This window comes from Macrobrachium nipponense, chromosome 21, assembly GCF_015104395.2.
Source record: "Macrobrachium nipponense isolate FS-2020 chromosome 21, ASM1510439v2, whole genome shotgun sequence".
NCBI classification, from domain to species: domain Eukaryota; kingdom Metazoa; phylum Arthropoda; class Malacostraca; order Decapoda; family Palaemonidae; genus Macrobrachium; species Macrobrachium nipponense.
Genome location: NC_087212.1, coordinates 35821908 through 35838754, shown reverse-complemented (window position 1 = coordinate 35838754; position 16847 = coordinate 35821908). Strand labels below are relative to the sequence as shown.

Below are 16847 nucleotides of genomic sequence, written 5' to 3'. Positions count from 1 at the left end.
TCAGATAGTATTGTTCATTACTATTCCCAAATTACTATTTATATAAATTGTTGTAGTCTGTTACTCACGTGTAAGCAGGAACTCTGAAAGTCCTTTCTGGTTCAATTGTAGGTTGGCGTGTTCTTATGTTGAGAACCCTTTGGAATGGAATGAAAGGCATCTTGTGTTTCTCCGAACCATTTGTCAGGCTTTTGCTCCTAGGTCGTCCTCCATTTCTTATCGAGAGATCATTAAGCTGTTTAGTCACCTCGCTGGAGTGATCACGATGCTTAGATCTGCGTCGGCGGTGTTTGTCCTCATTACTATTTTCGTGATCTCCATCATAATAATATCCATGATGATTATCATCATGAGAATTCCTGTATTCACTAATATTGTAAGAATGACTTCGAGTGCTTCGTTTGCTTTCACTTGATGCCCACTGCCGATTAGACTTGTTCTTTCGTGGGGTATGTTCTGGTGACTCACGCCGAGAATTGTTTATACTCCTGAAATAATATGATTAGTTCAGTGTTAACTTATTCCACATTCATTATGTGCTATATGTTTTCAATGTACATTATGAATGTCTATAACTGTGGAACTTTAAGTTGAAGGACATGATAATGAAAGTCATTATGATGATAGGGTGATTGTGGCAATAATTAATTTTGGAAAATCTTAGCCTAATAGGAAGGGACATACAAGTACATATAGCAAGCTCTGTATGTATAGAACTAGTTTAGAAACTAGTACACTAAATATCCTTGATGTATATATCATGCGTGAAGTATTTAATTTCCAATAATTCAAATTGATTTTAGTTTATAAAGAGATGAGAAAACCTGTCACATTCTATATAAAGACCAGAAACCATCCATTAGACCCTCAAAACTGGAATTTTTCAGCAGAATAACATATATACACGAATAGTATAGGAAAATTTGTCAAAATAGACTCAGGTCTTTGGTATGTAAGCACAACTCTTAAGTACAAAGCATATGTATCACACACTGTCCTTTCACCAAATCATAGCTAACTTGTACAAAGTAGAATTACAACTGATAGTGTACAAATCACAAAAATTCACCAATAACAAACATGACAAACTTGAGGAAAATCTTAGTTACAGAGAACCACAATTGAAACTGGATAGGTAACTATTGTGAACAGTTAAAGAATTATTCATGGAAAGCTATGCAAAAATCAATGCTGCAAAAGTGGTCACTAAGCTTATCAGGGTGCTTAGCTTTGCAGCAAAAAGGAAAACTGATTGAACTGAGAATAAAGTAGTATACCCCATTGAAATGGAATCTCACAGTACCATTCAGGGGAAGTCATCATATGCTGGCTTGTGTGTTTTTGCTTCCAAAAAGTGACCCAACTTACATTAAAGCAAAACACAAAGAAGAAAATACGAACACAAATAGAATGACAATGGACATGGTGGGATGATTTAAAAAATGGTGGCAGTACATAAAAGAAAAAGTTGATAAGGGCATTCTTGGGAAGAACAAGGTTGACTTGATGTCAGTCACACAGAAAATGAAAGTGATACAGATATGTTATTTAGGACTGGATATGTACTTCAGAAGTCTTTCAATCTTGACCGGCATGTATAGGTATAACTGGGCATTCCATTGCCCTTGGAAGTCAATGGGTTTTGTATGTTTTTTTTTTTTTTTTTTTTTTGTATTTTTCATCTATAAAAAATTTTAAAAAGTATATTTACAATATTAGGTTATCCTCCTCTTTAAAGGCCTTGATTGTTCTTCACACATTCCAACTAAATTTTGTTAGCTCTTGCCTCTCCTCTGTGCGTGTTGTGTGTGTAAGCAAGATTCACACCCTCTCCAATCAAGTTTCTCACAAAGAATTAGCAAAGTATTTCTCAGTAGTTTGTTGAAGTCTTCATTGAAAGAGAGACAACTATCCATCTCAAACATTGCTGTTGTTTGTCATTCCTGCTGGACTCATATTTGGTTTTGCCTACTAGTGTAAAACTGAAGTTTAAAAAAATACCACTTCTTTTTCACTACAGCAAGTAATTTAAATTGGTTATGGCATCCAGCATTCCCCAAGCATCCACTACTATAAAGGTTAAAGATTATGGAATTATAGCTGTGTTTGCTTCCCAGGCTTTTAAAAAGGAACACAGGGGTCACATTCATTATTAATTACGTTTTGTTCATGAACCTTACCTGCCAGATATATATATAGCTGTATTCTCCGAAGTCCGACAGAATTTCAAAACTCCCGGCACACGCAGTGGTCGGCCAGGTGGTAGTACCCATTCCCGCCGCTGGGAGGCGGGCGTCAGGAACCATTCCCATTTTCTGTCAGATATTTTCTGTCGCCGGTGCAGCCAACAAGTGTTTTCTGCACCTCCGTCATTGGATTTTGGAAACTCTTTTGGTCACTGAGTATCCCGGATTGATTTTTGGTTATTTGATTTGGATCGGTGGTTAGGCATACGCTAATTGTGGATTGGTTTTGAATTTGGCTTGATTTTTCCTTAAACTTGAGATGTCTGGATCTAGTTCGACTAGCGCCAGAGTATGTGGTGTGGAAGAATGCAAGGTGAGGCTACCGAAATCTTCGGTAGACCCTCATACAGTGTGCGCGAATTGTCGGAAACATGTTTGTGTGTTTGATGATCGCTGCAATGAATGTGAGAGTATGTCTGATTCTGCGTGGAAGGCGTATGAATCATATGTGTCTAAAATAGAAAGAGATAGGGTAAGAAGGAGTGTAACGCCAGTTACACATCCAGTGGAATTTATCCCTCCTAAACCTGTGATGCCTTCGGGCCCTACATTAGTGTCTGTGGAGGGTAATACCCTATCAATGATTCTTGAATCTTTGCGTAGCCTGGAATCAAAAGTGCAAGCATTAGAAGGTGTTAATAGTGCAGTGGTGTGTAGTGATAATGCTCCGAGTGTTGCGGAAGGGGGGTCGGTCAACCGATCTGACGTTCCTTCGGCAAGACCTGGGGGCGCTTCCCAGGCTTCCAAAGTTCGTAAACGGATCTTGAAAGAGTGCTTTTCGTCATCAGAATTGTCCTCCCCGCGCAGCGGTTGGAGCTTTCGGAAGCGATCGCGCCCTTTGAAGAGGACAAAGACGATAGATGTCGCACAAGCGGCCGCCGCCTTTGATTCCTCAGAGGAGGACGCTGCACATCCCTTAGCCCCTTCTGTTTTGCGGTCGTCTCCAGAACAATTCGAAGACTCTCCACTGAAAAAGAGAGCAAAGGTGCAAGGTGTCGCACAGGCGACCGGCACCTTTGGTCTAAAGGAGAAAGACGCTTCATGTCCTTTCTCTTCTTCTGTGTTGCGATCGTCGCCGGAGAGGATGTCTTTTGACGACAATGCTTTGAGCGCCCTGGTTGCGCTAAGCATATACCTCGTGGCGGGTCCATGTGAGAAGGAGGAGGGCTTCGCCCCTCGTCTTCTCACAGGATCAGCCCTAAATCGAAGAAGATTGAGAATTCGCAACATCAAATTGCCTTATTGGTTGCAGAGAAAGAGGATAATTCACGTCACAGGAGGAAGGATGATAAACTGCCAGTCAAGAGATCCAGGCAGTTTCCTTCTCATTGCCTCGCTTTTTCTCCTGTTACCTCGCCTTCCAGATTTCGTGCACGAAGGTCTGCAGAGCACGACGTTAAGGCGGTAGCGAGACTTGACGCCAGGCCTGACGTTCGACTGGGCGCTCGGCTCGACGCCGGGCGGGACGCTCGGCTGGATGCCAAGCGTGACGCTCGGCAGGACTCTCGGCTGGACGCTCGGCTTGACGCCAGGCATGGCGCGCAGCTGGACGCACGACGTAATGTTTCTTCAGACATTCACCGAGATTCGGAGGATAGTAATGAATCTCAAGAAGAAAACTGGTTGGAGGAATTAACTGAAGAACAATCATCAGCAGTATCTTCAGATTACAGGTACTATCCTACTTACAACCAAGTTTGGTTCTGACCCACTGGTTGTAAGTCGGAATGGATGTAAGTCGAACCTCAGAAAGTGGCCAACATACTGGGTAGGGTATACTATCAAACCTTTGCTATATAAGTGCCTACTTAGTACTGTAATGTAATGTACAATCATTATTTCAATCTTTTTACCATGATGTACTTCTACTAATACATTTTAATCATTTATGTAATAGTATATATTACGTACAATCAGGCATTGAGTTACAATGGGGTTAGGTTCTTGCATGCATGTCAGAAGTTTATTCTTACGTAAATTGGTTTGCAATTCAGTCTACAGTAGTTAATACCAAATGATGCTGCAGATAGGGCAGGGTAACTCAAACTGATGCTGCCTGAGTGATGAGAGTTCTCATGCCTGAGTGATGAGAGTTCTCATGAGATGGCACAGTGCCAAGTAACTCAATGGTCAACTGTCTGAAGTAAGGTTGTAAGTACGAGTGGTCGTATGTCGAGTAGGTTGTAAGTCGGATAGTACCTGTACCAGGTTTTGGTTCAATGCTTCGAAACCTCCTTTTTGTTTTTTTTTTTTTTGAAGAGAAGTTTAAACCTGAAGCCCCGCAGTCGCCTCCTTCACAATTGCTATCGTCTAAGGCTATCAAGACTCCAGGATTGTTGAAGATGGCTACTTCATTATCAACAAAAAGGGCTTTTAAGAAAATGCAGAATTGGATGGAGTCAAGAAAAGCCCGAAACAGGAACGCTTTCGCCCTACCCCCTTCAAGACTGACAGGTAAGGCAGGTCTTTGGTATGAGACAGGGGAGGAGATAGGTTTTAGAGCCCCCTCGTCGTCCCAAGGTGACTTCGCTACCTTGGTAGATGCACCGAAGAGATCCCTTTTGTCGACGACGAAAGTGCCCTGGACCCTTTCTGAGATGGACCATCATATGAAGGGACTCTTCCGTACGATAGAAGTTTTCAACTTTTTGGATTGGTGTTTAGGGGTCTTGGATAACCGGTCGCGTAGTCCTGATTCGCTTAGCCTCGAGGAGCTGTCCAGCGTGCTTGCATGCATGGACAAGGCCGTCAGGGATGGTTCGGAGGAGTTGGCTTCGCACTTCTGCACTTCGATTTTGAAGAAGAGAGCGGCCTATTGTGGTTTTACTGCAAAGGCGGTCTCTATCTCTCAAAAGGCAGAATTGTTGTATGCGCCTCTTTCGAGCCATCTTTTTCCTCAGGCTATGGTCAAAGATCTGGCTGTCAGTCTACAAGAGAAGGCTACCCAAGACCTAGCTCAGTCGGCAAAACGTACGGTTGTTTCTTCTACGTCGGCACGGGCGCAACCATTCAAGAAGCAGAAGCCCTTTCGAGGAGTTTCCTCGAGAACATCTTCTCGAGGAAGTACACGTTCCAGAGGCAGAGTCTCGGCTAAGATCAGAGGAAAGAAATGAACCAGATATCCTTCAGCCACCAGTAGGAGCCAGGCTTCGACTATTCTCAAAAGCTTGGATAGAAAGGAAGGCGGACAGCTGGTCGCTCAGCGTTATCAAGCGGGGGTACAAGATTCCTTTCTTGAAACCTCCCCCACTGTGCACGACACCCAAGGATTTATCCCCTATTTACCATCAGGAGAAGCAACAAATCCTTTTCGATCTGCTCGAGCAGATGTTGGAAAAGAGAGCGGTGGAACAGGTCGTAGACCTGGAATCTCCAGGCTTCTACAACAGGATATTCCTGGTGCCGAAACAGTCAGGAGGTTGGCGACCAGTCTTAGATGTGAGCAGTCTGAATCGGTTCGTACAGAAGCAGAAATTCAAGATGGAGACACCTCAGTCAGTTCTTTTGGGACCTTAAGACCAAACGATTGGATGGTTTCATTAGACCTTCAAGGACGCGTATTTCCAACGTCCCCATCCATCCACAGTCGATGAAGTATCTTCGGTTTGTCCTAAAAGGGACAGTTTATCAATTCAGGGCGCTTTGCTTCGGATTGAGCACTGCCCTTATGATCTTCACGACTTTAATGAAGAACGTGGCGAGGTGGCTTCATCTTGCAAATATCAGAGTCTCTATGTACCTGGACGAACTGCTCATTCGTGCCTCCACTCAAACGCGGTGTCTGAAGGATCTTCAAACAACTTTATCGTTGGTGAAGTCCCTGGGACTACTGGTGAATTTCGAAAAGTCACATCTGATTCCAACCCAATCCATCTTGTATCTGGGGATTCAGATGGATTCAGTGGCTTTTCGAGCTTTTCCGTCCCAGGGACGTCAGCAGCAATGTTTAGACAAAGTGACAGCCTTCCTAAGGAAAGATTCGTGCTCGGTGAGGAATGGATGAGCCTGCTGGGACCATTTCCTCGCTGGAGAAGTTTGTTTCCTTGGGGAGACTGCACCTCAGACCGCTACAATTTTTTCTCAAGGAAAATTGGAAAGAAAGCAAGAATCTGGATATGAGCTTAAAAATTTCAGAGAGGTAAAACATCACTTAAAATGGTGGCTAGATCCAGTGAAGTTGTCGGAGGGCGTGTCTCTCAAACTTCAGAGCCCCGACCTAGTGTTGTTCTCCGACGCGTCCACCACGGGGTGGGGAGCAACATTAGGGGGGAAGAAGTGTCAGGCACCTGGAGAGGGGAACAGGTGTCCTGGCACATAAACCTAAAGGAAATGGCAGCCATCTTTTTAGCTCTCCAGTTTTTCCAAGAAAAAGTCTCTCATCGAATAGTCCAAGTCAACTCAGACACACAGCTCTGGCGTACTTGAAGAAGCAGGGAGGAACACAGTCTCGGTCCCTTTTTGCACTGGCAAAGGAGATCTTGCTGTGGGCAAGGGCACTGGACGTCACGATCCTTACAAGGTTTGTAGCAGGAGTAGAGAACGCCCTTCCGGGCAGATCTCCTCAGCAGACGAGGTCAACTTCTGCCAACCGAGTGGACTCTGCATCAGGAGGTATGCCAAGAGCTGTGGGGGTTATGGGGACGTCCGCTAGTGGACATCTTTGCGACGTCCAGAACGAAGAGGCTTCCACTGTACTGCTCCCCAGTACTCGACCCAGCGGCAGTGGCGATAGACGCACTTCTCTGGACTGGACGGGGATGGGACCTGTACGCCTTTCCCCCGTTCAAGATCCTAGGGGAAGTCATGAGAAAGTTTGCGGCGTCGGAAGGGACGAGAATGACTTTGATCGCCCCGTGTTCTGGCCGGCGAGAGACTGGTTCACAGAGGTCATGGCCTTCGTAGTAGACTTCCCGAGGACGCTTCCAGTAAGGACAGATCTACTCAGACAGCCCCACTTCGAGAGGTACCACAGAAATCTCTCCGCTCTGAGTCTGACTGCATTCAGACTATCCAAAAGTTGGCCAGAGCGAGAGGCTTTTCTAGGTCAGTGGCGAAAGCTATCGCCAGTGCAAGAAGAGCTTCATCCAATGCAGTGTACCAATCGAAGTGGGCAGTCTTCAGGAGTTGGTGCAAGAAGAACGGCATTTCTCCACCACGACCTCTGTGAGCCAGATTGCTGACTTCCTTTTATATCTGAGAAGGGATCTAAAACTTGCAGTCTCTACAATCAAGGGGTATAGGAGTGTGCTTTCAGTTGTCTTTAGGCACAGAACAGTGATATGAAAATGTTGAAGGTGAATGTGCATGAAGTGAGGGCTATTTCTACGTCGGTAGCCTTCCAAAAGAACATGGCACTTAATGACATCTTGAATGCCACATTTTGGCGTAGTAATTCAGTGTTTGCCTCTCACTACCTTCGGGAGGTGAGGACTACATACGAGAACTGTTGCTCTTTGGGCCCATATGTCGCAGCAGACACTATATTGGGTACAGAGAGTAGCACTCTTCCTATCATTTAGGAAATAATATGTTAGTTTGGACTTTTTAATTTTATTTCTTTTTATTTTTTATTTTTAGTTTATTATGCTTATTTAGGTGTTTAGTTTATTGTGGTCTTGGGTCGGCCGCCTTAGGCGGACTTCCCTCCATTAGCCTTGGTTATACGAAGTTTAACCAGATAGGCTAGGTCAGGTGGTAATGTTTTTGCTTCGCCCTCATAATAGGGTAAAATGTTTTTGTCACATTGTGGTCATGTACCCGTTGACAAATCATCTGGAGCGCACAGCTATATAGGTCACGTCCTTGCTGCACCTCCAGTGAAGCATTAACAGCATTCGGTGTCTAATCAACACCTATATGATCTGTCACATTGTGGTCACGCTCCCCGTGACAGTTCATTAGAGCGCACCAGCTACACAGGTCACGTCCTTGCTGGCACCTCTAGGAATGCATTACCCCAAAAAAAAATTGGAGGTCTATAATGTAGGATCTAGTTGTTTTGTGGTCACGCCCCCGTTGACAGATCCTCTAGAACTCAACAGCATCGCAGGTCACTACCTTGCTGGAGTCTCTAGTAAAGCAAAAGCAGACTTGGGTGACGGTACTCACGAAGTCAGCTATGCTAACAGGTAAGGAACCAAGATATCAATCATGTAAATGGAATTGTTTCCCAAAATCCGAGTCTGTCTCCCCCTTCCTCCAAAGGTGGGATTCAGCTATATATATATCTGGCAGGTAAGGTTCATGAACAAAATTATATTGTTATGATACAATAAAGTTTGTTCATACTTACCTGGCAGATATATATAATCAAAGTGCCCACCCACCTCCCCTCAGGAGACAGTGGCACTAGAAATATCTGACAGAAAATGGGAATGGTTCCTGACGCCCGCCTCCCAGCGGCGGGAATGGGTACTACACCTGGCCACCGGACCACTGCGTGTGCCGGGAGTTTTGAAATTCTGTCGGACTTCGGAGAATACAGCTATATATATATCTGCCAGGTAAGTATGAACAATCTTTATTGTATCATAACAATATCATTTCTTGGAGGTTTCCTCATCAACATTTTGATATGTATTCAGTTGGTCCTCTTGTAGTTACAGGACAGATTAGATAGTTCCTGACAGAGAGATTGGTGTGTTAGACTCATCTCATCCTCATAAAGCTTCTTCAATGTGTAGAGTTTTGAGGTATCTTACTCTGTTGATAGGGTAAAAGAGCAGCTTTGTGACTAACTCAAATGACATGACATTTCTAACAGGATTACAGTTGAGTTTATGACCCCTTGCTGGTAAAACTATGGTCAAAGACCCTAGTTTTTTTTTTTTTTTTTTTTTATCATTGGAGTAGTTAGAAGCCAATTCATATAAATAGCCACTTTGGAGTACAGGAAGTGCCCTCCCCCTCACCTTACTTCTCTTTCACTTAGCCTGCCTAACAGAAAAAAAAAAAAAAAGACTTAGATTGCCGCTAGGGGTATTTTGGAGCCCATATACACTGCCAGCAAGGTTGAACTAGTATTCACCTACTGGGTTTTTTTTTTAGAATTATCTTAGAAATGCTATGGGTATTAGTAAAGTATTGGAATTTTATTAAGAAAGAAAATGTTTAAATTGTATTTTATCCATCTAATTTAATTTTGGACCAACCTTACATTATTCTATATATATATATAGTATATTTTTTTCTTAATAAAACTGTAGTGGGAAAAATGTTCAAGATAATATTGGTGGACTTCAGTTTTTCCCAAGTTTAAAGGATATTAAACAAATGGTTCAAAATACTAGCTATCAGGAATCATCATTTCACTTTAGATTAAGCCAGCTTTGTGCTGGCAAGGGAATGTATCTTTCTTTAAATATTTTTGCAACTTCTTTGAACATGAATTCCACATTATTTCTTGTGAGAGTTCATCCCTAAGATAGGTGTGGTTTAGAGTGTAAGGGTACAACATGAGTACAGTGAATATGTTGCTCTGGCCCTACTGCTTTCCAGCCATATATTATTAATTGTTTTATCATATTTAAAGAAATTAGATGTTTAAGGTTTTAAAATGACAGTGAGTTGATTAAACAACTATCCGACCTTACCCACGATTTGATCTTGACAGAACTCTCTGAAACGGTACATAACTTGCATCAGGCAGTTTCAAACGCCCTCGTTCGTCTCGGTCTCCCATTCTTATGGTCCTTATGTGTTTATAGTTGAGTTTTGCAGATAACTATACTGTCATCGTTCTTGTCTTCATTTTCCTTCATTATCAGTATACAGTCCTTCTTTATGATGCTCTCAGATTCATTATGTATTGTTTGCTTTTCTGTAAGAGGAAAGAATAATTTCAGTATGAAGAAAAATGCAGAATTTTTAATATTAAACAAAATCCATGAGGAACAAAGTTATCTTCCAGCTTATGCATTAGTTATTAATCAATCCAGTTTATGCATTCCACAAGTGCAATTTTCATTACATGATTGAAAAGCATTAATGATGTGTATGGTATTTAAAAATAACTTCATGCTTAATTCTACGTTCTTCACTTGCAAAGGTAAATGTCTAACTCATTTCATGACTTAATTGTGGTGGGTTCTCTCATTGGTCTTGTTCAAAAGCACAACTTTCAAAATATACTTAATTTGTAGATCAAACCTACATGCACTGCACTTCAGCAATGGCAAATTACTAGAAGATAACCAATAATTTCAATTCAAACAAAATTATATATTCTTCCATGGCTAATTAATGATTTCAGACCTTCAAGCCAGTCATGGCAGTTATTCTTAGTAGTACCTTCAAACAGTTAGAGGAACATTTTCTTCTTACATTATTAACCCTTAAACGCCTATTGGATGTATTTTACGTCGACAGAAATTGTCTGTCAGGTGCTTAATTGACGTAAAATACGTCGACGCTAAAAAGTTGTTTTAAATATTCGTGGAAAAATAGTTAAAGGCCTACTTGGTGAAAAATTTTGAATCACGCGCCTTGGGGGATGCTGGGAGTTCGTGGATCAAGCTGTTGTTTTGTTTACAAGCGTTACCCGGCCGCGCATGCGCGAATTGCTTTCTTCTCACACCAGCAAGCATCAGCGACGCGTTGTCCGAGAGCGATCTTTTGCCGCATCCGTGTTTTGCCGAACTTTTGCGAGTGTTTAAGTATTTGTGGTGGTACAAGACGTACGTAGAGATGTCTCAATGTTGAATGGAGCGCGAAAGGCGCATTTTGCCTCTTGGTAGGGATTGTGTGAGACGTATTTTGGACTTGGATGCTGGAGAGGGACCAAGCAACCAAGATGACCCAGCTTCTCAACGCTGTTTCGTGCAGCCTCGTGTGGCCGAAAGTGTCCAAGGACCACATCGTTTGCCTTTTACAACCCCTAGGAAGCATTGGGGTGTCCTGAGGGGCATTCGCAGACATTTGGGAGGCCTCCAACAAAAGGACATTGACGAATACTTGTTGGAGCTCAATCGAGAGCAGGTCGCAAGTTCTCATTTTGATGGCAGTTGGTCGTCTAGTGACAAGGACATCGCTCCCGATGTAAGTGATGATGAATATTTGCCCCCAATGTCCGTACGGGAGTCACAGGCTAAAACTGAGTTAGAGTTTAGTGGTTTTAGTGCATATGAGGGGGAGTGTGAGGAGGAGGAGTTGTCGAGTTTTGTTGTCGAGGACGGAACAGAAAGCGAGGGAGATGGACCATGGGGCGGGGGGTGGTGGGTTCGAGGTCGAAACCGTGCATGTGCCCGTAGAAGGTCGCAATGTCGCACCAGCCTAGGTGAAGGCTGTTCGTCTGAAAGTGATGAGGGGTGGTCGGAGGACCCTACCGCACCTAACATACACCCATTCACGGCAGCACCTGGACTCACCGTACCTGTTCCTCTCACTGCTCTGGGGTTCATTCAGCTGTTCCTGATGCGGGAATTGCTGGAATACCTGGTACCAGAGACGATGGACTACACTCAGTACTGCCGTGACGAACTGCGGACAACGTTGTCATATCGCTGGCGGGGCTGCAACCTCACGGACATGGCACATTTTTGGGGCTCCACATTTTTTTTGGAATGATGCCTGCTGCCGTCGTCAGGCAATATTGGAGGCGGAATTTTTTTTTTTAAGTACGCCCAGTGTGCCTGGCATTATGGCCCGTGATAGTTTCCTGGCATTGGACAGGTATTTCAACGCCTTCAACCAAAGGGCCATACCCTGGAATGACCCCGACCGCCTCATCTTAGTCCGCCCAGTTTTGGATTACATTCGCGAACAGTGTGCCAGTTTCTCGTGGTTCCTGGTAAGAACCTTTCTTTGGATGAGGGGATGATGCCTTACAAAGGACGTCTTAGCATAAAAGTGTACATCCCCAAGAAGCCAAAGAAATATGGTGTAAAATTATTTTTTATTACGGAGTCCAACACTGGATACGTTGTGGACTTCTCTGTGTATTCCGGGGTCTTCTCCACGCTGCGTGACACTGTCTTCAGTCTTGTGGATCGTTTCCGTAACTAGGGATACCACCTGTTTATGGATAAATATTATATTAACTTAGTATCCCTGGCCCAGGAACTGCATGAAGCAGGTGTGCACGTCAGTGGTACCCTTCGGTTCGTGCGTGGGGCCCTGAATGTCCTCAAGAGGTTTGCTAGCCAGCCGCAACATCTGGCAAGAGGAGAGACAGAGTGGCGGCGGAAGGGAGATGTCTTCGTCATATGTTGGAAGGGGGTCCGACTCGTCCCCATGATTACGAGGAGTCATGAGCCCATCCAAGAAGAGGTCGTTCAGCGGAAGAAGACACGTCGGCAGGGCCGAGTTATGTATGAGGAGTTTCTTGTCGAGCGGCTCACCATCATTGGGCACTACAATAGGCACATGGGAGGAGTTGATCTCTTTGATCAACTCATCCAGTATTATCCCTTTGCCAGGAGAACCAGGAGGTGGACACAGAAGCTCCTCAAATACATACTTCAGTTGGCCCTCCAGAATGCCTACATCCTCTACTGTGGGTACAATTCAGATCTTTGGAGGTTGTCCCATATCCAGTTTCTCGAGGTGGCGGGAATGCCCTCGTAAACTTTAATCCCAATGAGTGGCCTTCCATCAGCGCCCCCCTGCCCCGAGCTCCAGATCTGCCCCTAGAGGAAAGGGCAGATGTTAGGAGGGCCAACCTCAGTCGTCCTGCTCCTGCCACTGCTGCCGCCGCCCTTGATGATCCCGCCCGCGCTCAGATTCCAACTTCCCGTCGGATAGTGGACTCATGTCGGCTGCAGCCAGGGGATCACACACTGGACCCCCTACAAGGGCGCAGGCAGAAACGGTGCTGGGTGTGCCATATGAATGGCAGAAGGAGAGACACCCGGTTCTTCTGTCGCACCTGCAATATAGCACTTTGCAGGATCGGGGAGTGTAACTGCAAGTACCACACTGCGGTCATATATTGGAGTGTGCCTGCCCAAGGGAAAACGGAGGGTGCAGAGAACCACCAAAGGGTGGCGGCCCATCAGCAGTAACGGCGCATGTCTCCCTCCTCCACCTGTAACTCATCATGTCGAGAGGAAAAAAATGCAAAACTCTTCAATGGAGGAGGGAGAAAACAAGAATAGAACGAAGAGTCAGGATTACGAGTGAGTATTCTGCATTGATTTTATATTTAGTTTTATATTTATTACAAGTTTTTATATATTTGTATTGATGTTTTGTATATTATTTCTTCCAAAAGAAAAGTTTTTCACCTGCATTCCTTTTAGTTATGTATTCGTACCAGAATAAAAATAATTTTTAAATATTTTCATAATAATATATTCTATATTATATATTTTATATATATATAAATACCTAGATGTATATATATTATATATATAGAATATATGTATAAATATATATATTATATATGTATATATATATATATATATATATATATATATACATATATATAAATTATGTATAAAATATATGTATATATATATATATATATATATATATATATATTATATATATATATATATGATGTATGTATAAAATGTATATATGTATATATATATATGTGTGTGTATATATATATATATATATATATATATATATATATTATATATATATATATATATATATATATATGTATATATATATATATATATATATATATATATATAGTATATATATAATATATATATATATATATATATATATATATATATATATATATATATATATATATATATATATATATATACATATATATATATTGGTATATTTTGGTAAGCAAAAAATCTAACATACTAGTGATATTCAATCATTTACCTTCATTTTGAAACAAATTGGAAGTCTCTTGCACAATATTTCGATTTATGGTGAATTAAAAAAAAAAAAAAAAAAAAAAAATTTACGTACGCGCGGTATCTTTGGCCGCAAATCTCCGAAAGGCTTGAGTCACTTTGTCGTAATTTTTGCAACGTTTTATATTAGCTGTTACATAGAGTTTTACATATGAAAATGTGAGCAATTTCATGTAGAATACAAAAAAAAATAATTCATGGTTGTAGCTTTTATCATTTTTGAAAAATTTGCATATAAATCACGATAAAAAGAAACAATTCGACATTCGGTCAACTTTGACTCGACTGAAATGATCGAAAAACGCTATTGTAAGCTAAAAATCTTACAGTCTAGTAATATTCAATTATTTACCTTCATTTTTCAACAAACGGGAAGTCTCTAGCACAATATTTCGATTTATGGTGAATTTTTGAAAAAAAAAAAAACTTTCCTTCCCTCCGCGCTTGGTATCTCGGGCACAAATCTCTGAAATGTTTGAGTCACTTTGTCGTAATTTTTGCACCGTTTTATATTGGCTGTTACATAGAGTTTTATATAGAAAATGCGCGCAATTTTATGTAAAACACAACAAAAAATAACTCATGGTTGTAGCTTTTATTATTTTTGAAAATTTTGCATGTAAATCACGATAAATAGACAAAATTCGACATTCGGTCAAATTCGACTCGACCAAAATGATCGAAAAACGCAATTGTAAGCTAAAACTCTTACAGTCTAGTAATATTCAATCATTTACCTTCATTTTGGAACAAACGGGAAGTCTCTAGCACAATATTTCGATTTATGGTGAATTTTTCCAAAAAACTTTTTCCTTCCCTCCACGCGTGGTATCTCGTCCGCAAATCTCCGAAATGCTTGAGTCACTGCATTTTCGGTCGAAAAACGCAATTGTAAGCTAAAACTCTACAGACTAGTAATATTCAATCATTTACCTTCATTTTGCAACAAACGGGAAGTCTCTAGCACAATATTTCATTGTATGGTGAATTTTTGAAAAAAAACTTTTTCCTTCCCTCCGCGCGCGGTATCTCGGCCGCAAATCTCCGAAATGCTTGAGTCACTTTACGTTTTTCGACCGAAATGGTAGAAAAACGCAATTTTAAGCTAAAACTTTTACAGTCTAGTAATAGTCAATCATTTACCTTCCTTTTGCAACAAAGGGGAAGTCTCTAGCACAATATTTCGATTTATGGTGGATTTAAAATAAAACTTTTTCCTTCTCTCCGCGAGCGGTATCTCGGCCACAAATCTCCGAAATACTTGAGTCACTTTGCGTTTTTCGACCGAAATGGTCAAAAAACGCAATTGTAAGGTAAAACTTTTACAGTCTAGTAATATTTTATCATTTACCTTCATTTTGCAACAAACGGGAAGTCTCTAGCACAATATTTCGAGTTATGGTGAATTTAAAAAAAAACTTTTTCCTTCCCTCAGTGCATGGTATCTTGGCCGCAAATCTCCGAAATGCTTGAGTCACAATGTCGTAATTTTTGCACCGTTTTGTATTAGCCGTTACATAGAGTTTTATATATGAAAATGTGCGCAGTTTCATGTAGAATACAACAAAAAATAACTCATGGTTGTAGCTTTTATCATTTTTGAAAAATTTGCATGTAAATCTCGATAAATAGAAAAAATTCGACATTCGGTCAACTTCAACTCGACCGAAATGGTCGAAAAATGCAATTGTAAGCTAAAACTCTTACAGTCTAGTAATATTCAATCGATTATCTTCATTTGGCAACAAACGGGAAGTCTCTAGCACAATATTTCGATTTATGGTGAATATTTGAAAAAAAACCCTTTGTTTACGTCCGCGGATTACGAATAGTGTACAATACAACGAAAAAAAATTAACTCATTAGCTTTAACCATTTTGCTCACAGCGCGATTTGTATACAATTATATGTGAAATTTATTTTCGTTCTGTCATATATTCCAATATTTATATATGATAATTATTTTTTTTTCATTTCTGATGGTTGCATACTAAACTTCAGGCAATGACAAAAAAAGGAGCCAAAAATGTACTCTTAATATTGAAAACAAAGCGTGCTGTGATTTTTTGAAAAAAACTTTTTTCCCGCTTCGGCGCTCACTCCCGAGCCCTGCCGGCATACGGTAGACACTCGGAAATACCGGCTCGGCGTTTAAGGGTTAAAAATCTTGTAGGTAACACTTGCATTAGTTTTTGCTGTAAAATTCAGTAAGTAACTCTTCTCATAATATGGGAGTTTCAGTTACAAATTTATTAAATTTCAGAGAAATTATGAGAAATGTGTATTGGGAAAATATATGAGATTTATATACAGCTTACAAGGTGAGATTGAGAAATGATAGACACTGAATATCTCTCTGCAGAATTTTTATGTACGCTCAGATTAGGGCAGACAATCCAAGTGATTCTCTTATTAAAATTTTTTGGTACTATCACGAACTCTTGCATTTTTAAACACCTGGAATTTAACTCTTATTTTTAGAGTATCAGTCTCCTTATCACATAGCAAGATATACTGATGACCTTTATATATATTTCTGTGGCTTGTTCATCCATTCTGTGGGGTGTTTGCGAATTTTATCCAAATTGGCTCGATTTCTCTCAAGACTGACAGTCTGACATGAACATGCTGTCTATACTTACTGCTTATAGTGTGACTTCTCTTGAGATAAATTTTTAGCTTATGTATGTCAGCATCTCACCTTCACTTCATTATAAACATTTCCATTGAGAGAGAGAGAGAGAGAGAGAGAGAGAGAGAGAGAGAGAGAGAGAGAGAG

At 41.2% G+C, this 16847-nt stretch overlaps 2 protein-coding genes across 2 annotated transcripts in view; one reads left to right on the top strand and one right to left on the bottom strand.

Moving 5' to 3' along the window:
• LOC135197920 (SWI/SNF-related matrix-associated actin-dependent regulator of chromatin subfamily A-like protein 1) overlaps window positions 1–16847 on the top strand; it is a 119086-nt gene that overhangs the window by 22214 nt on the left and 80025 nt on the right. The window lies entirely within an intron of this gene.
• The window catches only part of LOC135197919 (uncharacterized), a 58173-nt gene that overhangs the window by 3753 nt on the left and 37573 nt on the right, over window positions 1–16847 (bottom strand). The window contains exons 2-3 of the mRNA XM_064225162.1: window positions 9839–10065; window positions 69–488 (exon numbers count right to left, since the gene is read on the bottom strand). Of these exons, the coding sequence (XP_064081232.1) occupies window positions 69–488; window positions 9839–9927 (509 nt within the window). The 5' untranslated portion in view covers window positions 9928–10065. The remainder of the gene's footprint in view (window positions 1–68; window positions 489–9838; window positions 10066–16847) is intronic.